At 45.1% G+C, this 25,998-nt stretch overlaps 1 protein-coding gene across 1 annotated transcript in view; it reads left to right on the top strand.

Moving 5' to 3' along the window:
- The window catches only part of REPS2 (RALBP1 associated Eps domain containing 2), a 107,644-nt gene extending 91,022 nt beyond the window's left edge, over positions 1 to 16,622 (top strand). Inside the window, exons 15-18 of the mRNA XM_063342412.1 lie at positions 4,571 to 4,654; positions 7,726 to 7,871; positions 9,930 to 10,035; positions 11,799 to 16,622. Coding sequence (XP_063198482.1) covers positions 4,571 to 4,654; positions 7,726 to 7,871; positions 9,930 to 10,035; positions 11,799 to 11,867 — 405 coding nt within the window. The 3' untranslated portion in view covers positions 11,868 to 16,622. The remainder of the gene's footprint in view (positions 1 to 4,570; positions 4,655 to 7,725; positions 7,872 to 9,929; positions 10,036 to 11,798) is intronic.
- Positions 16,623 to 25,998: the final 9,376 nt, after the last annotated feature.

Raw genomic sequence — 25,998 nt, forward strand, 5'->3', positions numbered from 1 at the left:
AATACGTTCTCTTATAGTTATGAAAATCTTTCATCTGAGGCTTTCAAAGGACTTTGTGCTTAAGTGAGCGTTACATATTCTTTTAGAAAGGTACTGTTAAGTATCGTCACATGGAGCAGTGAGGAGATTATGAATGGCTGGTCAAGGATCATGCGATGAAATAATGAGCATTTGCGATTCCTAATGCTCTCCTTAACGATAAGGAATTATCTGTCCTAATGCTAAGTATTGGCTGTAGGCCACAGATCTCTGGCCATGGCCATTGTACAGAAACTTTGTTGGCCAGTTTTGTCTGGTGCCTGGAAGAATGAGGAGGGTATGACTAGTCCTATAAAAATACAAGACTGCGCTGCGGAAAAAGGCGATACTGCCGGATGACAACTGGACCTTGGTCTTGGCAAAGAGAAGCTCTTCAGGAGATTTGGAATAGGACACTGTCCTGCTCTTTTCTGTGGTCACTTACTCTGCTTCCCAAAATCAAGGTGTGCTTAGGCCTGGTCTGCAAACTCTCCTTTGCACTGCTGGCAGCACACATGAGCAGGATGTGGACCCAGCCATACCGGTGCAGCAGCGCTTCGGATGTCAGTAGCTTACTCCATTCTGTGGACATGAATGAGGTGCACTTTTAAGTCCTTCTACACTACTGTAACTGAATTTTCCTTTGGAAGACCGTATTGCATAATGTGTAACCTCTCAGTTTTATAAACCAGTGCTGAAGAATTTTAAACCCTAATATAATGGTGAGAAGTTTTCAAGATGTGGGAAAACTTTAAGACATTTATTGCTGTGATGGAGGGAGGCAGTTTATTGCTGTGTTTCTGAATGAGAACTGCGTTGCCCAAAGACTATACTAAGCACAGTATAAAAACAATGAAGAACTAAAGGGAACCCACCTCAGCCGCTCCTGATGGATCACCTTTTCCTGACACTCCACTATAGGAGCTTGGGCTGGAGAATCCTGGAGCCGGTCCCACCCTGCCCGTGACCAGAAGGCTACAGGGACTAGCTTTTACCCCACATCCAAATCAGCAAAGGGAAGGAAATCTGTAAAGAATTCCTCTGCCAAAAGAAAAAGCAGGAGTTATTTTTTTCCTTTAAAATCCATGTGGGGACAGTGTGGGGAGACATCAGCTTGCAAATGTATTCATAAGGCCTGTCAGGCCTTGCCTAGCGGACTTTGTTGGGTTAGCCGAATCAGCAAACCTTCTTTGCATTGATGCGCGTTGCAGTTAAACAAAAGATTTTTGCCTGGGTTAAACGCTGTCAGGCCCTGAACAAAATCCCCTGCAACAGCATACCAATTTTTTTACGCTCGGGCACTTGTGTCAGAGGCACATCGCTCTGAGGAATGGAGATCTTTCGTAGAGGAGGACCTGCAGCTCTGCTGCAGGATCATTAATGTGTGGACCTGGCTTCTGCGTGAGAGCGAAAGGAGATTCTCCAATGCGCGGAGGCTTACCATGCCCAGCCCGGCTGTCTGCCCACCCTGGGGGGCACACTCATTCTGCAGGCTCTGAATAATGCAAACAGCTATTTTTTGGTATTCTCCTCTAATGAAAACACTCAGAAATGACCTGTCCCACATGCCACTAGGTGGCACTTTAGGGACATGGCAGTCGCTTGGTTTTATTCATTATGCATGAGCTGCATCACCAGAACTAGTGCTTTTTTTTTTCCTCCTTTTTTTGGTCAAATGGAACTATTTATTTATTTTTACCCCCTGCCTGCTCCAGCCAGTCCCTGCCCTGCTGGCTGCTGAGCTTTGCCATCCTCACGTCCAGACAGCAGCGAGGAGCGGCCAGCCCAGTGGCCCAACCTCAGCCAGCAGGTACCACAGCCCTGCAGCACAGCGATTGCCACAGCTGTTGGGCTGACAGCCACATCACAGCACTCGGCTAGTAAAAAATGTGTCTTGCATCAGGAGGAACTGTGATACCGAACCGTTGGAAATTTTGAAATCATAGCCTTTTTGGCATCAGCAATCCGATTTGTATTTGTTTCCACTAGAACGCAAAGTTTAGTCTTTTTTCCCTTTTCAGTTCCCTTCAGTTTAAAATAGTATTCTCCTGCAATGAGACCATTAAAAAATAAAATAAAATGGGGGTTTCAGCAAAAGTTTGGGGTTTCCCCCTCCCCCCCCCGGCCCCTTTCCCCAGGTCCTTTATCTTACTGTGATTTCAATTTTTCTGCTTATTTGCAATTGACACTGTAGAGCGCCAGTCTATTTAGTTACTTCTACACTGTTTGAACACATTGGTTCTTGAAAAGCTGCATTTTGCAGTACATAAACAACATGGGGTTGGCCTCTTCTTTTTCATTCTGTGGAATGAGTTACTGTATTCTTGCTTTTGACACAAGGTTTAACGTAGACTCCAGCAAAAGTGTGAGCACCAGAAACTGCCTGCCTGGCCCGGTAAGGGGGTATCCAGTGCTCCCTGTCCAAGAAGGTCATGAAGACCTGGCTCCTTTGTACCTCTGCCATTGCTCAGTGTTATTGCAGCAAAGCTGTAGTTTATACTATACGTATTACGTGGCTCTCTGAAAGACTGTGTTTGCTCTTGCTGTCCCTAAATGAATGATTTGTCAAAAAGTGATGTGATTCGGTCCCAAATTTATTGCGTGGCTCGGCTGGGTATTTGAACTTTGCTAACCCCGACTCACTCATGAAGGCCTCGTGGACTTCGCCAGGCTACTGTTACCTGTGCTTAGAGCCTTCATTTCTTTCAAATATATAAAAAGTGGTTGTAGAAATCAGGGAGGTTAAGGGCTATTCAGCTTGCTGATAAAGGAATGCTCTGTCGCATTAAAGGCAGTTTTAAAGGTCTTTGATTTTTGTAGACAGAAAAAAAGATCGCTCTTTTCATTTCACTCTCCTGTTTGTAACCAGAAATCTACCATTATAGAAGCAGCTTTTCAATCCATGAAAAGCTTTCCAGAACTGAAGTGTTAGTATCAAATAGTTATTAAAATCCAAATATTTAAGATATTAATATTCAAATAATACTGGAAAAATACAGGGTGGGTTTGTTTTGTGTTTTTTTTTTCTTAACCATCAGATAGCACTACAGATGTCGCACACTTAGAAGTGTGTGTGGGGGAGAAGCCTTGTCAGCCAAGATACCTTTTCCTCCTCTCCAGAGGCATTTCACATGCGTTTTAAAAAAAGATGACAAATCTCCCTCCTCTGTGCACGTGTTCGACACCGTACAGTTGGAGAACAGCAGTAACCTGACAGAAGCACGTTTCCCCTGCAGCTTTCTGTACAGCTCTTATTTTGTGCGTTATGAAAGAAATGGAAGGGGTAGAGAAAAGTCCCTCCTTTTTTTTTAAATGCAGCAAATTCTGTGCTTTCTGTCATTTTTATTTAACTTACAGTTAAGCACTGGGAAACTTGTGGCTGCTGCAGAGCTTGTTGGGCCTATGCAGAAACCTCTTGGCAGCAGCGAATTAGGTTCTTCAGTGTGCATCAGGTTGTGGTTATTATTATTTTTATGGCTAAAATCCTGTCTCCTCTAAAGTTTGAGCTTTGCCTTGAGCTTGGTTTTAAATGCAAGCTTTCACCTGTGTAGAAAGGAGCAGTTTTTGTGAGGAGGGAGCGGGATGGGGCCTGGGGGTTGTTGTCAGCCTGGCTCCCGCTTGGCAGAAGCTGGGCAAGAGAAGAGTCTGCCCAGTGCCAAGTGCCCTCGGCCTCCCCGCTCCTGCCTGCCTTCCCCAGCTTGCAGAGCCAGCCCGTACCTTCTGGACAGAAAACAGCCCCACCGTGTTTATACCACATTTATACCATGTTTATTCCATGTTTGCCGCAGCGTGCCCGGGGACAGGCAGCTCCAAGTCCTGCCGCCCTCCTGTAGCTGATGTGCTGCGCTTCACCTTGTGCCGGTGAAGCAAATTGAAAGATGCTGGAAGATTTCAGGAGAGGCGAAGCGAGGGATGAACTCCCTCTGTGTTTTAACTTGCTGCTCGGTCAGATATGCTGGGGGCAGGGTGTTTCGTTTTGCCCAAGTGTGGACCTGTGTGATGAGCGTTCGGCTCAGTTTCGGTTTGAAACGCGAGAAGGGAGGAGGGAAGAAGATTTATTTGGCTTCTTTTATGACTTATGTTTTCAGTAACTTCACTGGGATTTTTGATATCATTCAGACTTTTTCACTCCAGTCTTGCAAACTTCAGAGAGACAGGCTTACTCCGATGAATTTTCATCAGTTTCAGGAAATGATAAGGTGACGGGGCGCAACCAAGATCTTTCTGGCTTTTATCCACCTCCCCCAAGAGTAGCTCTAGAAGGAACTCTGGCTACTAGGTCATTTACATTCAGAGACATGGTTCCTAACGCTTCACAGAAAAACTTTTCTCTTGTTTTCCTAGCACAACTATGTGCAAGAAAACGGTTTAATTAAACATCTGCAAAAGACATACGTCATCCATTCAGCTGTCACCCTGGATCTCTGTTTCCCCTACTGTTGAATTGTTAAAGTAACTTTTCTTTTGTGTATAATGTTTCCTTTCCTTGACTTTATTGTATGTGGCTGCTAGTCGTTTTCTGGGTGTAGCAATGATTGATTTGTTGTTGCAGACAGAGCAAGTATCTGAGGTTGAATTACATCCTCAGATGAATAGACCCCCATCGCAGGCAGAAGAAAACAGTTCAGCAAAAAAGGTGAGACCTGCACTTGCTGTACCATTGTGGAGTGATTTGCCTTCATCAACAAACGTGGTTGTTTTAAGTTTTAAAGCAATTAAATGGCGGGCTAAGGTTATGTTTTCACATGTTTACCTTCTCTGGAGGTCAAGACGCTAGAGAGAACCGGGTTCACTTGTGACATCAGCTCAGATAAATCATTAAGAAAGCTCTTAGTACATACACATCAATGCACGTGCTTTAAGAGAGGCAGCTTGCCATTTGTTTCAAATCAATAGGGGCTTGTGGAGCCTTAGGGAAGACAAAAAAGAGTTTGATTGTACTTGACCCCTGTCCCCCTGTAATTCTTCCAAATTGTGACGCACTTCTTCCAGTTATTGAGGATTCAGTTTTGATGTAACCACACCTGTTTGCTAGAGGTCAAAATCTGCTACTAAATGTACATAGGCTGGGAGCGATTTGCTCAAGATGTGCAGTTTCTTATATGTTTTTGCATGAACATATCATTTGCGTAAACTAACCACTGACATTGCAATGGCACTCTTCACAGGGCCTTGCTTAGGATGGAATGGCCTTAGCAATGGCTGTGAGCCTTTACCTGCTCCTGGTCATAGAATCATAGAATCGTAGAATCATAGAATCTTCATGGTTGGAAGGGACCTTTGAGATCATTAAGTCCAACCATACACACACAAAAAAATAAAATAAAATTAAAAAAAACCAAAAAACAAAAACCCAACCCCTATAATCTCTGCCACTAGAGCCTGCCCTGAAGTGCCAAATCTAGATGTTTCTTAAACACCTCTAGGGATGGTGACTCAGCCACCTCCCTGGGCAGGCTGTTCCAGTGCCTGACCACTCTTTCAGGAAAGTAATTCTCCCTAATGTCTAATCTAAACCTCCCCTGCCACAGCTTCAGACCATTTCCTCTGGTCGTGTCATTATCCACCTGGGAGAAGAGGCCAACACCCACCTCTCTCCAACCTCCTTTCAGGTAGTTGTAGAGGGCAATGAGGTCTCCCCTCAGCCTCCTCTTCTCCAAGCTAAACGTGCCCAGCTCCCTCAGCCTCTCCTCATATGACTTGCTCCCACTGCCATCTTCCACTGGGCAGGAGAGGTTTTTGATAGGGATCAAATGGAAGGTCCTCCCCACTCTGGCCTCTCCTGCACCTGGGGAGCACCTACAAGACCGTTGTTCACCCAAACAAGAACTGTTGGCAGGAGCTGTACCTAGTGCGTACCTTGCCCAGGGAGCATCATCACACTTATTACCCTAACTGGGGGCACAGACAAATGTCCAGTGTTATTTCCTATATGCAATAGGGCTTTCAGGGCCACATCCACTTACACTCACCGCATGCAGCTACTAACCTAGCCGTGCTTCTTCCTTGCTCTGCTTTGCAGCCCTGCTGGGGAAATGAAATCCTTGTGGTCCACCTACTTCATGCTCGCCCTCATCACACCTGGCTCCCTAAAATACAGAGAAGCCCCAGGCTGTGGGGTGCGGGAAGGAGGTTGTTGGCGCAGTGCTGGCCCTCACCTTCCAAAGGACAAGCCAAAGAGCCCCTTGGAGGACTCTGCTTTTAGGTGTTGGATCGTTTCTTCCAGTATTGCGTTTGAAGTGGAAGAGGGATTTATCCTATGGATTTGGTAGGTTTTGGGCAGTTCAGGGTAGACTGGGATTGTGCATTTGGCATCCCAGCAGTTTATAGTTGTAGAAGGCATCCGCAAGTTCCTCACGTGCTGTACATCGTGTGTTTGCAGGGAGCTGTGCGTATGCACGGGATTTCAGAGCACAGTATTGTCTGAGATCTGTGCAGTGCTGATGTGCTGACGTCCTTATCAAAAGATCTCACAATATTTTTAGATCTTTTTTTTTCAGTAATGGCAGAACTCTTTTTTTTAATGTTGAAACCTCTTGTTCCCTTATAGTTCTAATTCCTCTAATAACTGTAATCCCTCTAATACTAATTATTGGTGGTCTTATGTTGGTTTCATTCTGTATCACCGTTAGTTGTCTCTTCTGCTGAGTCAGGCTGCTTACCGCTATGGTTTTTGGTTTTTTCGTATGATTGCTAGGTCATTAAATGCTTCCTCATTCATTTATTTTTTTCTTATTTTATTAGCATTTGGCCAAAACACAGTAAGGAAGATAGTAAGATAGTAAGGAAGACAGTCTGGCCCAGTAAAATTTGGTCTCTGGTCTTGACTGTGACACTAAAAGTATAACCTTTGTCAAGTGGCTTCATCTTTTTGGGTCTTAGCTTTCTCATTCATGAAATAGGGCAGTAATAGCTATATCCCTTGCAGAAGAGATCTAATAATAAAATACACTGAAAAGGATATGTTTGTGTTTTAGATTTAAAACAGCTTTAAGTCATTAAAACTAGTTCTCATTGCAAAAGAAAGGATATCTTAATTTAAAATAATGAAAACACTTACCATTAAAGGCATAAAAATACAAGACTTTTTGTTTTACCTACAAACCAGACTTAGCTTTCTGATGTAACTTATCAAGAAAAGTAACTGTCCTTCTACACATCCAACATCTTAATTTTGCATGGATAATTTTATACATGTGTCTTTCTAAGCTATTTTCAGTGTTGTTTCATGTAAGAGAGGAGGGGAGGAGAAGGGAGAGACTCCATGCCAGATGGGGTGGGGTAGTAAGTTGGGACGCAAATGATTGATTATTGATTTTTGCCAACTAAGCATAATTAAAAATAAATCTTGTTTTAGTTCTGGTGCTTTTGGGTCAACTGGGGGCTAGTATTTGTATTTATACTCCTCCCTCCATGCCCCCAAATGCACACAGAGCTATGCAATCCAGTTCTGAAGAGCCTGTCGTCCAGATGAAGACAAAACACCAGTATAATCATTTCATTCATTAAGGGGTTGCAGGAGTTATTGTTCCTTTTTCAAAGTCAGAAACCTGAGAGGCTATTACCAAATTTGAATTAAGCTCTGTACCTCTTTAAATTATGAAATCTTAGGCCAGCTGTCAGCAATTTCTGTGTCATAAGTATTCCCCAACCTAATGACAGGAGACACATGGTCTGACTTAACGTTGCTGTGCTTCTCCCTGGCAGGAGGTTGTTCTCGCTCAGCCGCCCTCCAAACCCACCCGCAGGAAGCTCCGGACAGAGACGCAGGGGCTGGAGACCCCCGAGCTTTCTCCCACCATAAGTGTGACTTCTTCCCTGCCAGCAGTCAAGCCTCACCTCCCAGTCCAAAAGTAAAAACCTGTACCAAACACTCCAAACTGCACCATGAGACCTGATGTGGCGGGGTTTGCTCTTTGCGTGATTTTGTGCTTAATAGTTCTGGTTTTGAGAGTGCTTCACAAGATACAGGTCTCTGAAATCTACATCTGTCTTCTGAAATGCAGACTAAGTCTGTAGTGATTGTATAAGTTGATAATATTTGATTGATAGCCTCTTCAGAGGTGTCCTACCTCTGTCTCTGGTAGACATGTCTGAAGAGCAAGCCGAGCTGTTCAACCAGCATCTCTAACACAACTCCTTTTAGCTCTGTGGGCGTGTGGTTTTTGCCTTCCCCACATCTTCTGGAATTGTGCTCATTCTTGTGGACTGATACGGCTAAATAAATGCCCAGGAAACTGAGTCATTAAATGCTTGATGTTGGTCATATTCTTGTGATGTTTCTTCATCGCAAGGCAGGTTAGAAATGAGCTCGACGCTGGTATGACCTGACCCATGGATCACTTGTGATAATCCGATAATTGCCAAACCCAGCATGTGTTGTTTGCTGTCATAAATACAGCCGTTGAAGCTGTCAGCAACAAAGACTTGTAGGGTTTTCACTATATATATATTTAACAGCAGTGGAGAAGGGGCTGTACAAACGGTATGCGAAGGCACTTGAAGCCCTATTGGGTCTATACATCTCCCTCAACTGAAACAGTGTGCGCGCCTTCACCCAAAGCCTTGCAAAGACATCTGGTTCAGTCTGAAACAAAACCGAGCTGCCCAAATCAGTTGAGCAGTTCTTGGCAAACTGTTTATCAGTAGACTGAATCTGTGCTGCATAATTGGAGATTAGAATAAGTAATAAGGCTCCTAGGATACCCTTAAAGTGCTATTTTGTGCTTTGGGAGTGCATATTCCGTAGTGGTTCAAAGAAAGATAACAACATTTGTTAACATCTCAACTTAATTCTGTCTTGTCTATATCTTTCCTAAAATGCTTAAATGACCACGGAGATATAGCTCCCTGTTTTTTATTTTTCCTACCATTATTGCTTTATAGCCTATGGAGAGTAGTTTGAAGCAAAATCGCGAAGCAGAAAACTGACAGTTCACTGGAAGATAACAGCATAAAGATCTGCCTGTGCTGCGAAACAGATTATGTTGCAAAGATCAGTGCCATCAGCTCTGTTAAGAGGGAGAGCTGGTGGGGACTGTGTACCCCTATGGACCTTATTTAAATAGAGCATCTGTTTTAGATCAAATTTGTCATTAAAAAACTCTTGATGCCTCATGTAAAACTTTTTAAAATAATGTATTTGGCAAAGGGCTTGGACATTCAGCCAGTATTTTCTGTATTTTCTTTCCTTTTTCCTGTTACTTCTGTTTCTCGGAATAGGCTGGTGCTTATGTACAAAGCTGTCTCCTTTTGTACCTGCCTGCCTAACTGTAATTTCCTCCAGATCAGTTACCATGGGCTATAGAGTAATAATAATAATAGGAGCAAAAGAGATGAGGGAAGTCGATAAGCCATCTACCTGTTCATGTTTGTGACATCAAATGGGTTTGGTGGAAATGACTGCTTTGAATGAAAGAAACATTAATTTTTGAAGTAAAAAAACATCAGACTCAGCAGTGCCCTAAAAAATCTGAGACAATATTTTCATGCAGATGTCCTTTCTTTCCGCATAGAATGATTTTTATATTTTCTGTTAGCCACTCCTGAATCTTTAAACTCTACAAGTATCTGAAAACTGCTAAAGCAAAGGTGCTGCAATAAGTACAGCTATGCAGGGATTATCCTTAAACTGAATCAGAATGCAGTGATTTTTAAATAATTGAGACAGCCTGGAATGTATGTGGCGTTCAGGTTGACGTGTGTGACTGTTTTATTTTCAAATAGTCTACCTCATTCATCTCATTTCAGTGTTACATTTTTCTTCTCTTAAATATGTAGTTTGTACCTTGTCTTTGAAGTGTAGTCCAGTGTGTATGGAGTACAGACGCGCAGAATGGATGGCTGGTCTTCTGGCACCAGCCACTGTTGAAGCTCTTAATTGAAATGTTTTGTATTTATCTGTCTGGCAGACAGTCTTCCAAGCAGAAAAGGGCTATTCAGACCGCTATACGAAAAAACAAAGAAGCCAATGCTGTGCTTGCCAGGTTGAACAGTGAGCTCCAACAGCAGCTGAAGGTAAGGAATGCATTGAAAATCCGTGACAAAACTCCCTGTGATCAGTTATGTGTCACCTCCAGCAGAGAATCTTGTTCATCCTCTCAGATGAAACCTACTGTGTTATTTCCTGCTTTCTGGGAGGGAACAGCTATACTGTATGAGTGGGTAGGATGAGCTTTTCTGGAAAAAGCTGTAGCCTATGTGCATAGAGCTCTACTGGCAGTTAGAGTAAGTCTAAAGGGTGAACTTCGTCTTTCTGAAAAGTTTGATGAAGTGATGGTGTCACCTAGTGTGGAAGAGCAACTCACTCGTAGCTTTCTTGTCTTCTGGTCAGTTGTGCTACATAACTGTCTCCTGGAGTCATGGACTGGCTACACCATGCTTTATATGAACATCTAACACTGTTTTTTGATCTCTGCTGACTTGTCTTTTAACATGTTCTCAAGGGGCTGTCTTCTTATAAATGTCAGTTCTGTTTTTTTCTGTTTTCTGAGTCCAAAGGTAGTACAAACTTTAGTTTTTCATCTGCTACAGCTTTTTCTTCCTTGCATATTATGAACAGGCTTGTCTGGAAAGGGAGGTGAACCCTCAGTTACACTTTCTCTTCAGTCAAGGTGAAAGTGTGATTGCGTGTTCAACTTCGCTTTAACATATTTTCTTAACTGGTTTTCAAGGATCTCCCAAGAGAAATGGAGGTCGGGTGCTCTGTACTGAAATTATATCAAAATATAGGACGGCGATTGAAATAAGCACGGGGGTGAAAGCTGACAGCACATTGCCATCATTCCTTGGCTCAGGTCTTATCTGCTTCCATGCACTATCTTCAGCATGCTTAAATTCCCCAACCTGCATGAAAAGAGGCCAGTGCTGTTATCTGTACTGTATGGTAGGGTGAAGGAAGCCTGTAAAGACAGAGAGATTTGCCTGAGTTCACACAAGAGCAAAAAACTGAACTTGTCCTTCAAGTTGTATTGCTGTCTGGAAACTTTCCGGCGGAGCAGGGCCAAAAGCAGGGCCTTTATGTTTTTATGGGGACCAGCAGACGTGACGGGTGACCCTCAGGCACAGCTTGCACCAAGGAGCATTCTGGTGCCCTCCTGGGCTGGGGCTGCCCAAATAGGGCGCCAAAGCCTGAAGGAGTCACAGGTCAGCCCAGCTCCCAGGTGGGGCGAGGAGCCCTTTAACAGGTGGTCAGCGAGAGCCAGATGCCCCTCAGGGGCAGCGTCCTGACCAGGAGAGGCTTTCCCAAAATTGGTGATCCCCAAAGCCGTCACAGTTAGTTTCTGACCGAGACTGATGAGCTTCCTGCTGCAGCTGCCAATGGGGTAGATTGCAAAGCCTGTGTCGTCTTACAAAGGCTAAATCTCATTCCGTTCCAAAAGGAAAGAGATTGGTTGTGTGAACCAAAAATTCTTTAAAAAAAAAGCAGTTTTGATGGAAATGCGGTTTCAAAAGAACCTCCTTTTCTTTGGTAAAATTGCCAAACTGGCCCAAGCTGTTCCACTGGGTGGTGGATGACTGCTCCTCTCCATGATCACCCAAGCAAGTGACTGAGCCTCCGCATTGCCTCGCCGTAAGGAGGAGGCAGCAGACGGCTGCACAGGGTGGTTGCATGGCGTTGGTACGGTGTTTCGAGGCTGCAAGGAGAGTTATTTAAACAGCAGAGCCCAGAGCCTCTGGTCAATGCCAGCAGTTTGCCCGGCTGATCTTTACCGGGAGTGGGTTGGTGCATGTGAGCATCCCAAAAGTTAACAGCGCATCTCTCTCCCTCCCTCCGGCAGGAGGTTCACAAGGAGCGCATTGCCTTGGAAACGCAGCTGGAGCAGCTACGTCCCGTCACCGTCTTGTGACCTCCCGCACTGCCGGCGAGAGCGGAGCCCGTGTCCTGATAGCCTTGCCGAGGAGAGGAGGGCAGCGCGGCTGGGCAGGCTGTCTGCCGAGGTGGGGGCGGTGGGGTGGACCACCTTGTCGGGTCTCCCTTCACCTCGCTTGCATGCCTCGGCCTCTGCAGGTAAAGAAGGTACAGAAAAAGAATAATCTGACTGCAGAGGGATGCTTCGCCTTCTTTCCTCCCTCTTCCCAGCCTAATGTGTAAATGCCGTTTATCACTGAAATGAATAACCTGAGAGTATTTTATTTATGTAAAGAATTCCTGATTTATACGCGTTCTGGCAGCACCTCCTGCCCCGGTCATTAAGAGGTACAGCATTCCTGAATTCTTGCTTAAATTTAAACCTCATCCTCTGAGATGGGCTTCTGGATGTTGTTGGTTCCTGTAGGATTGTATCATGATAGAGTACCTGTGGGTTTAATGTGCTACAAGAATAAAACTCACTAGACGTACAGTCTTTATCCGCAGTCACGTGTCAGATGATAATTATTTTCTTAGCACTGTTTATTATGCAATCACGGATGTATTTTAATGTTAGAGAGCTTGTATTTTATAAGTTCAAATCATATCAGAGAACAGTAAAAAATACTAAAATTTAATTATTTTGGAAATTACAAAAAAAATATAATCTGTTTTTTGAGCTATAACTGTTTCCTATCACCAGTGTTTGATCACTTGCTTGCAACTGCCAGTATCTCTGCATACTTGTAGCATGTTTGAGATCACTGGTTTGTAGCTTTTTTTTCTTCTTTTTTTTTTAATCCACAGTGTATTTCTAACAAGAGGTTAAAAATGCCTTTGGGGCATTTTTATAAAATCTGTTCTATGTACATTTGTATTAGTCTGCTTTGTTTTCTTAATAGCTGCTGATTTGTTTTAAGGACGTGTACAAGAACTGTGTTTCCAAAAGAAGACAGATAGCAAAAGTGCTATATATGAGGTGATAAAATGTGTGATGGAAATAATTGCCTCCTACAACGGGCTTTCTTTAAGGTTCCTTTGCACCTCGCTGGAGATGCTACTGATAGGGTGAAGCTGCTAATACCCATCTGCTTTCTAAATGAAGAAGCAAAGATTAATTTTTTTTAACCTGCGTGTGACCCAGGGCCAGCTGAATTCAGTGGGAATTTTCCCATGGATGCAGTGGGTTTCGGTTTCACTCTCATTTCTCGCAATGGCAGACGGCTGACTAATGTTGCTTTATTTCTTGGGGGACTTCAGAAATGACGATATCAGTCCTGCTCCCTCCGTGGGTGTGATGTGTGCTTCGCTGCAAGGGAATGTCACCTACCTGTTACCCATCTTAAACGTGCCACTGCACCTGTTTCATGCATACCCTGTTGTTCATTGACCTAATATAAGCGCACGCGTTTGCCTTGCGGAAGCGGCGCAGCAGTTTTTTACCATTGTTGGTGTGCTGCTTTCTCTCTTGTAGCTGTAGGATGGCCCTAGGGCTGAGAGGAAGGAGAGGAAGGGTTTGAAGCAGCTGGGTAGCCTGCTCTCAGGGTGCATCGTGAACTGGCTGCAGTGGGGTATCAGAGGACACCAGAGCAGCCGAAAGTTCTGTTGAGAGATAAGACAGACATCAACGGGAATTTTTGAAGTGATGAGGAAGCAGCCTGCTTTTGCTGAAAGGGATGTGGATGTGGGACGTGGATCCAGAAGCCTGAAGGTGAAAGTAAGCATTTGCAGAATTGTTACTGAAAGCCTGTTTTTGTAACGCATCGGTTTCGATTCAACTAAGTACCGCTATGTCAACAAGCAGCAACCCTTTCTCTGGATTTGGGACTTCTTTTGTGCAGCTGTTGCATAGCTGGGGGTCAGAGGGTCATTCCTGGTCAGTGGCAAAATACGAGAACTGCAAACTTTTCTGGGAAGCTGCAAAGCAGACGCTGCCCTCCTGCTAGTGGCGGGACTCTTCAGAAGTTATCATCTTTCATTTCATAACACTGAGTCATTCCTGAGATGAAGTACTCTTTCTTTCTTTGCTTTTTAGTTCTTGCATTGTCATTTGGTTAACAAACCCCTACTAGTCGATAGAAAATAATCACATGGCACCTTTTTTTTTTTTTATCTTATAGGTGATTTTTAAGGAAAGCTTTTTAATGATGACAAATAAATGTGCACGTTGCATTTTTAAGGCAGTGGATGGCTTTCTCATGTTTGATAGGAGCTTCCTCTAGAATAATCCTCCATTTATTTCCCTTGGGTTATTCATGAAATAGACGCTGTTCAAAGGTAGAGTGGAAAAGTCTGGTTTATGTGTCTTTTTCAGATGTCTCCCTTCTAACGTACAGAGGTTTTTTTCATTCACTGGAAATTAGGACTTGGTTGGTCAACGATGAAATATTTTCTTAGTTGTTACTTTACCACAGAACTTAACAGATTTAAAATCTTACCATCCTTGCATTTTTTAGGGATGCGACCAAATACCCCACTCAGCTTCAAGATGTAGGGTGTGAGTTGATTTGTATTGTGTTTGATGAAGTTTTGGCTATGATGATGATACACTACTTCACCTGGAGAGTAAAGTGAAACATTTAAGGAGAAATGTTTGTGGGTTTTACATACGATGCAGGAAGTTATTATTCTTCCGTATGTCTCAGTACTTAAGCATTCATGACAGCCCGTGTAGAATGAAAAAGTGTTTCTGGTTTTTGGGGCCTGTTAGCATTTTGAGATGGAGAGGAGAAGGTATCATGAAGCCGTAAGACCGTGCTTCTGGCAGTTGCTCCATGCAGCCACCCTTATGGCTGCTATTAACAGGCCATGGCTGGTCAAAATTCGCACCTAAATCCAGTATCACAGATTTTCTCAAAAAATATTTTTCCTTTAGAAAAATGTGGGTGCAGCGAAATCATCATTTCTTGCAGAAACCTTTTACGTTCTGAAACTTTGGATGGGAGATGCTCCGAGCCCCAGGAGAGACCATCGGGGTCAGCAAGGGAGACCTCACACGCAGTGTGCTCAGCGTCCAGGGCGCTTTCTTGAGCTAGGGGAGAGCAGTCAGCTTTAAGCCCCTGATGTGCCTGACCCAGAGCAGCAACCAGGAACTGCCTGTCCCCACTCACAGCCTGACCAAGGAGCGAGAGCAGCTTCCCGTGCGGGAAGGTCTCACTCTTCTCAGTTCATGGTTTCAGTAGGTAGTTATGCAGAGCAGAACATGCCCAGCAAGAGAGGGTACCTGGGAACAGGAGCTGGGGCATGGCTTCCTTGCATCAGTGAGGATGTGCAGGCCATGTGCCCCTTTCTAAGTCTTCAGTTTTCTGCAGCTATTCCAGTTTGGACAATTAAATATTTTTTCCAAGGACAAGACTAGGTAGAGCAGAGTAGGTCTTACACGAGCTTTTCCACATCCCAGGTAAGGATCTTCCTCAGTGGGGGCATGTGTTACGTGTGTGTAAACCTGCACTCATGGCTCTTCCTTTAGATCGTGCGTTTCTTTATGAATCTCTTCATGTTTCACACGATACCTTCCTATGAAGTATGTGTTTCAATACATGCTAATTCAGTGGTGAAAAACGCCCAGCTAAGTGTAGTGACTGGTTGCCTTTGTAGATAAAGCCTTTTTTTTTTTTTTGAGACTTTAAATATAAATAATGACCTAGTAATTAAGCAAGGCAAACAGTTTCCATGTCAGGGGCATTCCTTTTAACAAACTGCCTGTGAACAAACATTAATCCTTAATGATCAATGTCCTTCTCCTAGTTATTAAATTTATAGTAGGATGCAGTGGAAACATTACCACCTCTTTCCAGACAGTTCTTGGTTCTCTCTTCCAGAGAGATGGAGCGAAAACATCAGTGATTAGTGGGTTCGGCCATGTTATTCCTAAATTGGTGAACGTACTTTTTAACTCAAAATATTATCTCCAGACTGTTTTTATGTGCATGGCAGTAGTTCTGCTGCTGGGAATTCTGTATCCACATCGGGGAGAGGAACTTGTTTGCCTGTCACCCAGACAGTCACAGCTTGACACTGCCAGGGCTGACCGGCGCGGGGTGGTGACGACTTGGCACGGTAAAAGAACCCCAAAGGGATGGTTGGGACTGGGAACCCTTCACAGGAAGCATTTAGGATTGGGCATGATGTGAAAATTGCCTTTTGATGGTGTGTAAGCTGCTTTCCTCCCAGCTGAGCTTCCAGATGAGGAGAAGGAGAGCCTGAAAAGTTGCTAGCGAGGGAAGGAGGGCTGTCTGTTTCCCAGCACCGTCAGCCCTTCAGCACACACAGTCCTTGACAAGAGAATACACGGGGTTGTAAGAGAAGGAAAAGAGGCCCTCGTGAAGCCACACCATTTGTTGACTAAAGAGTAAAAGTATTTTTTCAGGGGAAGAAAACCCCACCCAACAAACAAGCGATGTGGTGCCTTTGATGTATTTTGAAGCTTTTTCCAGTTATCTTCATGATAACATGCTATGAACATACGCATTGTGTTTTATTCTGTTACTGATTTTTTTATATCAAAAAAATGGTATTGCAAGCATTATCGTTGTTAATCTAAAAAAAAATACCCTGAGGCTATTATATATTTGAATTCTAACTTATAAAGTAGATAGCCAGATTTAAGCAATTTGTTTTCACAGCTGCAGACTGTCCACGTGGTAAGCTGCAAAATGTATAGTGTTCTATACTATGCCCATCTAATTTTGGAAAATGTATGTGATATGGAGCTGGGTGCTACATTAAAATAAAAGCGTCCAATAACTTCAAATTGCCTTGCTTTTGTGGTTTATTTAGGATGTCGATGGTGCAGATCTGCCAGGAGAGCAGAAACTGTGACTCGCTGTGGAAAAAATACAGCGTTGAAATGGCTGACCTTCAACTATGAAAGATGAAATCACTTAACGTTGGGATTATGTGTATGTGAGAGAGACAGAGAGAGACTTAAAGTGAAATCCTGTTTCCTTAGGCTTCAGTGAGGTCGAAACTTCATCTTTATTTCGTCAGGCCTCACTTTGTCTGCATTCAGACTTCTCTCCGTGATGGAGTGGCACCACCACGAAGGAAAAGCCCTTCCAAGCTCCGAGCAGACCCTTGGTCGAAGGGTGCCCGGGCAGGAGCAGCAGGAGGAGTCGAGCTGTAATCCCCAGCACCCCCGTGATCAATGTTTTTGGCCCCTCGTCAACTGCAAGAGCTGAAATTAAAGCGGGAAAAGGAAAACATTTGAATATCTGCCCCACGTGGGCAGGGAGCTGGAGGGGACGGTGTACATCTGCTCTTTAACTAGTGTGATTTTTAAGAATTATGTCACAGCTATCCAAAGAGCAGGGCTTTAAAAGAGGAAATAATTAGTGATAAATTAATTCTTGCAGCATTAAGCCATGACAAGGGATGTTTTATTGGCCTAAAAGTATGTCTCTGGTGCACGTGAGGCACAAGGCCAAGGCGTTAAAAACTTGTAAATATCCTGTAGGGAGCTGTTCTGCATCGGCAGCGGGATGGATTTAGATGGCTCTTCCATTCTTAGTTTTTACAATTAGATGGTACTCTGGGGTGCCTTCGTGCAATTCTAGATTGGCTCTCTGTATTTAAATTCATGTTTCCAATAATCTTCCTTAAAAAAGAAAAGATACGTCTTCCTGCTCTAGAAAAATAGTTCCTAGTGAAAGTGGAAAAGAAAAGAAATAGAAGAAGCTTCAAAAGTCCTTTTTTATCCCTCTGCTGTGTTTAAGGTAGCGCTGCTTCACAAGCGTGCCTGCTTAGTTGGGATGCTCACACGGCTTCTGCGGCAAAGGACAATAAAGGAAAATTAATGAATGAACAAAATCCCTGGGTTTCCATAGCCCATAGCTGAGTCTGAGCTCTTTCACCTGGTGGTCTCATCGCTCCTCCTGTTCTATCTCCCCCACCAGGGCACTGCGTGTCCTCAAACAAATGCACTGTGGAGCAGGAGGCTGTGGGAACGCGGAGTCAGTTTGCAGCAGGCTCCCAAGTCCCCAGTGTTCCCTCAGTGCCCACCGTTTTGGGAATGTGTCTGGAAGCAGCAGCGTTACCTGCGTCCTGGCTGTGTTATCCCCGTAGTACCCCTGCCAAATACTAAGTCGGTAGTCCTGGGTAAATCCTGAATTGGTTTACGTTCATTGAGTGTTAACTTAAATAGCACGAGCTAGGAAGAATGTCTTACCTGAGGACATTTTGAGGATGCTTTGTGCATCAGAAATGTGATGAGCTAGACAAGACCAGGGCTATATATTGCATCTAGTCTGTTTTTTGTGGGAGGGAGGGAGGGAAGGAGAGAGGGAGGGAGAGGGGGATTCTTCCCTTAGCTAGGCTGCTCCCAGAAGAAATGTCATTTGTTTGCTTCCCATCCTTGGTTCACATAGGGAACTGACTCCACTGTGCTGTGGTCTTCAGTGAAACATGGATAGAACAGCTGGCAGATGTGCAGGTAAGGTCTCTCTGCCACAGGCCCTCCACCAGGACCTCCTCACCCTGCGGAGGTGGGCAGTAGTGGAGCGGTGATGGCGTGTCCATCCCCGTGACGGCAAATGGCAGAGCCCAGCAAGGAGGAACACGGAGAAGGAGGCAGTATGTCAGCTCTGGTGGGACCAGGACAAAAAGGAAAATACTTTAGAAAAGGTGAAGTAATCATGCTTCCGAGGTAGCGGGGAAGCCATTGCACCTCCACCACCTTACTCCACCCACCCACAACAGAATAATGTTCTTAAAAAACCTCTGCTGGACACCTTGCTTTCAGGAGGCTTGTGTGTAGGACTGCCACTTGATACATGAACTGTTTTCTTCCGAGGTTGCTTAAGGAATTCAGTAGTTCATGCTGTCTGTCACGGGTTTAGGGTGTGTTAAGCCGGTGCTCAGCAGACCAATAAAAAGCGTGCATTGTTTACTATGGTTTTCACACTCTTACCCGAGAGGGAAAAGCCATCCCATGAGCTCACCTGGGTCTCGCTTCCCAGCCCTGTCCTTTTCCTAAAGGACACCGTACACTCAATGAGAAATAATGGCTTCCTGTGTCATTTATGAGTTCTTGCAGCAATTTCCCTTCGAAGTAATCACCTTGGGTGATGGAGGTGTTCACTTCCAAAAGCAATTAGCCCTTGGGGTGAGCCGTGCTGGGAGGCACCATTCTCCACCAACAGAAAAGCAACTCCCTTTTGGGTGTCTCAGCTTGGATGCTAAAGAAGCCAGTGCTGCCAGAGTCATCAGTCACTTGAAGCTATCAGCCAAAATGCCTCCTGGGATTAAAAGAGCCCTCCTTGGGAAGAAGTTTGTTTCCAGAGCTTGGTACCATACCACATGCCAAAAAAAAAAAAAAAAAAAAAAAAAAAGCCTCTTCAGGGCTGCGCTTTCTGAATTTGTTACTGCAAAAGTCCTCAGACAGGAACATCCATCCAGACATCCCGGAACTTTTTGTGGCACTCTGATTTGGAATTGACCTTCATGTTTCACCCCAACCTATTCCATGTGTTTATTCTTACAGCCTTTCAAGCTTTTGTTGCAGGTGTACAATGCTCTGGCTAGAGCTGGCCATTAAGTGCACGTGGAGCTACATCAAAGCAAGAGTAAACAGGTGATGGGTGTTTGTGTCAAATGTGGCAGGCAGAAGGGCTAGTGCTGGCCCGCAGGTGTGAGGCAGAGGCAGGCTAGCAGTGTCTTCCTCTTGCTCCAAGTTTTACCATCATGAGTAAAATCTGAGGAAGAAGAATGCAGTTTGATTTCCTCCACCTTAGTTATGAAGCTAACTTAGCTTACTGCTTATTTTTATGGCTTGGACCCTCAGCCATACTTTCTTACTCTTTCCTCTTGTTCGATTCATTGTCTTGTTTTCTAAATTTGACTTGCACCCTGCAGTTCCTTGGTTTTGCACAAACTGGAAAGACTGTGAGCAGAGCGCGGGTACTCACTGGACAGTCCTGCTTTCAGCCCGTAGCCTGCAGGACTCGGCCTGCTCTCATTCTCACATACAAACGTTTGGTTGGGTTTACGACTTTGCTTTGGTTGGGTTTACGACTTTGCTTTGGTTGGTTCTGGAGGTGACTTTGGCCTCAGGTGACAAATCACAGGGGCCTCTTCATGACATACTGGGTGGATGGAGATCATCTTGTTGTGGACTTGCAGCTTTGCAAACTGGATATCGAAACTGTCAGTGGAAACCTGCACTCGGCTCAGACTTTGAGCACAGAAACCCGAGGGTGCTTGACAGAGTTTGGGAAAAGTTACAGAAATAATATTTGAGACTAATAGCAATACTAATGCAGAACATGCAGAGCTGTTGCTCCAGGTTGGCCCATCTCATCCAGGATGTCACTCTGACATTGGGCAGTGCCAAAAAGCGTTGGAGGAAAAGGGAAGAACACCAGAGTTGTCAAAAACGGTTCAGTGAATAGACTCTGGACGACCACTGCCTTGGCTGACATACTGGTGTTTCTTCTGGCATGTCTGGAACCCGAAGCATGGACTGCTGCAGTCTGCTCGAGGCCAACATCTGCTTCACTTTGACCACAGCAATTTCTCTCTCCTATAAATCAAGGCAGAGGAATACCTGTAGCACACGCTCAGCAGTATAACCTCTATACAAACGTATTTACAGAAGCTTCTGCTTTACTTTTCCATTGGCCGTTCATTATTTGGTATGTATTTTTTTTTTTTTTTCATTTCCTGTGTTATTTTTCTCCAGTATAGACAGAGGAGTTCCCATTTGTCAGCCTGTCTTTTTCCAGACATTTCTTTGTCGCTAGTTGGTTTTGCTGCCTCTCTCTGGGACTCTTCTCCTTCCTTTTATTGTTTTTGTGAAATAGAGTAGCCAAAACCGAAGCCAGTTTGTTGTCACCTCATTTCTAAAGCAGCAACTCTGTAAAATAGAGCATCATGACACACAGGAATTTATACTTTTTTTTTTTTCTCCCCTCTATCTGGCAGCTGTGCAAGCATCAGCTGGCATCCTGGAAGGGTGGGATCATCCTAGTGGATTGAGAATTTGTAAATAACACTGTACAAGTCAGTGAAAGAAGGCGTGAATCTCTGTCTCTCGCTCTCTTTTCTCGATGCTTGCATCGGGCCTGAGGGGTCATCTTAAAGTAATTTTTTTTTTTTTAAACCATCAGCAGGGTGCGTGAGCCACCCTGCCCCGTAGCAGGTACACTCTGTACACGTGCATTTCTCAGAGAACTGCATGGAAAAGTTTCTGCATGAGCTGGAGAGGAAACCTCAGGCCTTAGCTGACTGAGAGCCCGTATCTCCCTGAAAAACTGTGCTAAAAAAATGGTGTCTCTTCAGACAGATAAAAATTGTCCTCTGACCTTGTGCGCTTTGATTTCCGCTGGCTCAGATAACAGCATCGCTGTGTGCATCTCCTGAGAATGCAAATCCCAAGCTCAGGAGTTGCTCTGCAGCTTATGGTAATGGGAACTCTGAGCCTGGGCTTGGGAAGCTCCCAGGGAGAAGGACAATTTTGCAGGTAATTTTGCATCTTGAGGTGTCTCATTAGCAGTCTAATCTATTTATTCTCAAGAAGAAGAAGCGGGATCAAAGGCAGGAGAGGAACGAGATACCAAAATTAGTTCTAATAAAGTTAATAAATATCTCAATTTTTATTTCCCTTCAATAGGTGTATTTATTGCTCCTCTTTGAATTTTGCAAAGCCTTTTGAGAATTGCTCTCATTTTTGTGCACAGACATCACTGCACATTTTGCCTTATGCGGCTGCCTTTCATCATTAGGGAAGAAGTAATAACTCAGGCCTCCAATTTAGCTTTTTTCTAAAAGAAAAACAGGTTGATTATTTACTGCCTACCCAATAGGATAGCATATAATCCTCTCATCTGTTAGGAGGTCAAAAGTTATTTGTGTTAATCCTCAACCTAGATGTACGTGTTAGTAGCTGTTACTTTTTTACAATAGTTTCGGTACGTATTGTTCAATACAGTGGGAAGCTGGTGACACAGAGGGGAATGGGAAGTTGTTTCCTGCTTGTGTAAGTTTGCTGTAGGCAGGCGCTGAAGGCTCAAAGCAACAAGTCTGCAGGTCACAGTAGCCACAGGACTCAGAAAGACTGGTCTGTTTCCGTTGTGCAAGTTGAGAGGAATGCACAACTCGATACACATCGTACGTGGTAAAAATAAATTTTAGAAGTTCTTTAGGGACTTGAGAAATTAGTAGGAAGCCCTACTATGTCTTAAAGGATTTGCTTCTCACTTTCACGGTGTCGTGTTGGTCGAGGTGTTGCAAGCCCCAGTGATTCAAATGTACGAATCCAGCTTTCAGAACCACGAGTTGGGCTTAAAAACAGTGAGAATTGAAAATTGAATAGGAAGTGTGTTTAATGTGACTTCTGGCTCCTGAATCTTTATTCAGGGCACCTTTTTAATGCCCGACCATAGATTTTTCAGAATTAAAGCTAAGCTTACTTTTTTTTTTTTTTTAATCCCTTGCTTCCAGCAGCTGGAGCTTTAAGAAATACAGTCAATACTTGGAGAGAGCGAATAGGCGGCAGTGGTGGTCATCTGTCAGTGCATACATAACAGCATTGCTGCCATCCCAAAACGTTTCATCTAATGTGTAAGTAATAGCCATGTGAAAAAAAAAAACTCGAACAGCTTCAGTATTATGCTGTTCTTTCTCAAAAAAAAAAAAAGTTTCAGGGAGTATAGTATTATTTTGCACAGTTTTTATTTATTCTAAATCAAAATATCTGAAGTGTCAAAATGGCTAATATTTTGCTCAAACCTGTCCTGTCTCTGGTATCAAGCGCAGAGCGTGAAAGCTGCTGGACTGACATGCCTGGATGTGGCGTTCCCATTGCTATAAGTAGGAGTGTTTCCAGCTTCTCTTCTAAAGGTCCTTCTACCAGCAGAGAATTCAGTAATTATGACTTCCAGGGGCCCACCATAAAGGAGTAAACATCCACACGCTGTATTTTCCTCTGGCACCACGGGTTACCTTCTCACAGAAGACTGCCAGAGTGCTGGGACTATTAGGTACCCAGTGAGAGGACAAGAGGCAACAAGCACAAACTGAACCACAGGAGGTTCCCTCTGAACGTCAGGAAACAGTTTTTCACTGTGAGGGTGACTGAGCCCTGGCACAAGCTGCCCAGGGAGATTGTGGAGTTGCCATCCTTGGACATAGCAGAAAGCCACTTGGACATGGTCCTGGGCAATCAGCTGTAGGTGGCCCTGCTTGAGCAGGAGGGTTGGACCAGGTGATCTCCAGAGGTCCCTTCCAACCTCAACCTGTCTGTGATTCTGTGATTAATACAAGGTCAATATTGTCCCACTGGAAATGGGAACATCACATCTGTATTAACCACCATATCCAGCTTTAAAAAAGAAATTAGAAGACGTTCCTTGCTGTATTTTTCTTAAGTATTGTAGCCTGCACATATTTCATGTTTAGGCAGCAGCCTGTCATGATTATTTGGCTGAGTTTTTCTACAGGGAAAACTCATGAAACTGAATTCTTGTTTCTGTGCCCTGGAGAGGCAGGAGAGCAGCGATCTTTGTTCTGAAAACACTTTGGGGGAAGAGAAATCACAGCCTGTGCTTCTGACAAAGCCAGCCTGTTACTGCAACTCCTTCTTCTCCCTCAAAAATCTCTCTCAACCCAACAACGTTGGCCAGTACCACCAGCCTTCCTTGAGGTAAACAGGGTTGGCCTCAGCACATAACCCACTTTTTTTGAGGACTGTCATTTCAGGGAGACTGAATTATTTAATCAGGAGTGACCTAGTAACATGTACGTGGCAGGTGCAACAGGGCTCAGTGAAATAATGAAGTATGGATGGCCCTGGCTCAAGAGTCTGGGGGATGAATCGGGAAGCTAATACCGGATGAGCCAGCCAAAGAGATTATTTTCTTGCACAGGCAACAGGGAGAGCTCCCCAAAGCTGTCTGAAATCCTGCCTTCCTAGAAATCCACTCCTTTAAGCTTGTGGACTGGATTCTTTGGACCCCCCTCAAAGGGAGCCAGGACACCCTTCTCTGAAACCAGCTGACAAGGAAACAGGGAGACCTAGAATTTATTCAGCATTAGCACGAAGACAACTGGAAAACCTCTACTGATGCTACTGACTGGGGGCAGGTGCTGGACCTTGCCCAGCCAGTGTCCTGCACAGCACACGGCAGCGTACGCCCGTGACAGGCAGCCACTCGTAAATAAAGGCATTAATGGAATGAGTTACAGTTACATTAATAAAATATTATCCTGAGGAAATAATCTGATTAATTCTGAGAGGCAGAAGTGCTTGAGGCTGTCTCTGCTGTCGTGGTGTTTCATTATTTGCCGCCGACACTGCAGGCGAGAGTCTGGCCCTCGGATGCCTGCCCCCAGAGAGGAAAGATTGTCCAGGCTTTCAGGCATGAGCCTCAGAAATCTGGATTCAAGTCCTTCTCTGCTGCAGCCTTTTCTGCGGCCTTGGGAAGCCATCAGAGGTGGGGTTAACCTTGCTTAGTTCCACCTGGGGAAGAGTCAAAGCTCTGTTGTCAGCTGGTCGTCTGGGCTGCCTCTGTGTTCAGAGGGAGAGGAGAGCACTTCTGGAGGGCAGCTCCTGCGGTGCCACTGTGCTGGTGAGCACAGAGACAGCAATAGGAGGGCTCCCGGCACCTCACCAGTCACACTCGTCCCTTGAACTGCCTTACAGCAGGGCTGTCGTCTTGCCTCCCTGGCCCTGCACCTTCTCCTTCCCACCCTGGCAATGCCCCGCCAGCCCCGCTGCTACCCAGATTGAGGAAGAGAAATGAGTTAACACCAACCTGGCAGAAAAAACGTGTCTTTTTAACCCAAACTGATTCCTTCCTTTGGCTTGCAGTGAGGCCATTCATGCTGGCACCAGGGCAGTAGAAGTGGGAACAAGGTAGGGGTGGTGGGCATGTGGGGAGTAGGTCTGCCAGAAAAGGAGACCTTAAGTAGATGCCTGTTTTTTAACTGGTTGGAATGATGGGAGGTGAGCTCCATCATCAGCCTCTCTGAGTTGGCCCAGAGCGCTTCCCTCCACCAAAGGCAGGATGCGTGTGCTGCTGGAGGGATGGGTCTTGCCCCAGGGTGGTGGCAGGCAGGTGGCCCAAGAAGGGGGTGGGAAAGGGAAGCCTCTCCCCCCCCCCGGTCCTGAAACACCAACACAGACTGGGAATGCCTGGGACAAGCTCACTGCAGGTGAAGGATGGCACCAAAACCATCATCAGCACTACCTGCAAATCAAGACCTGGCAGCATGGGCACCTCTGGCACAGCCCGATGGCTGGCTGGGGGCAGAGACCCAGCAGCTGGGGCTGATGAAAGGATGGACAAGAAAGAGGAATACCCTGGCTGTGAGTTTTGCACATGAAACAAAAGCTGCTGGCCTGGGCTGCGAATGCAGGCGGGCGCCTGTGTGCCATAAAGGTGGCCTCTGCCGTGCTGAGCACACAGGACAACCCAGCCACCCAGAGGGACCCTAACTGCAGCCTCGCAGTGCCCGAGTGCTCTTCTCATTTTTGAAAGCTAATGTCAAGGGCAAGCGAATGAGGGGGCCTGTGAGGCAGGTGTCCTATTTTAGCTCTCTTCCCCAAACAAAAGCTTTTAAACTTTCTGAAGTCATGAAACAGTGTTTCAGCAGCAGACAAAAGGAGAAGTTTTGTCTGAGCACGTGCTTGTATTTTGCAGTCACCTTGTTAGAGAGGGTCTAACCTGTTGGACACGGTGGGGACAGGAAGGCACACGTACACACACACACGTGCACGCACACGCCTGCTTGCAGGGATGGCTGTGGCACCGCTTCAGCAACGAAGCCAAGGAGCCCATGCCCTCCCCCATGTCTACACTCAATAGCCAAATACCTTCTTCTGCAAATAATGTCATTATCTGTGATGGGCTCCAGCCATGAAAAGAATTAAGGTTATTTGACCAAATAAGGGCAGAGCCAGATCCTCACCCAGCAACGCAGAGATTTACAGCAGGCCGGGGCTCCGAGCCGCACATTGTGGAGGAGCCCTTTCCCTCAGCTTTGCTGCAGAGGCAGAGTATGGTGGCACGCTGTCACGTCAGTGCGGCACTGTGACTCATCACCGCCGCGGCTCAGCCGGTCCGTGTGTGCGCTTAATCCGTCCCAGCCTGTTTCTCACATCGAGTTGTTTTGAAAGTTTGAGAAAGTTTGCT

Source organism: Chroicocephalus ridibundus, chromosome 1, assembly GCF_963924245.1.
Source record: "Chroicocephalus ridibundus chromosome 1, bChrRid1.1, whole genome shotgun sequence".
In the NCBI taxonomy this organism is placed as follows: Eukaryota; Metazoa; Chordata; class Aves; order Charadriiformes; family Laridae; genus Chroicocephalus; species Chroicocephalus ridibundus.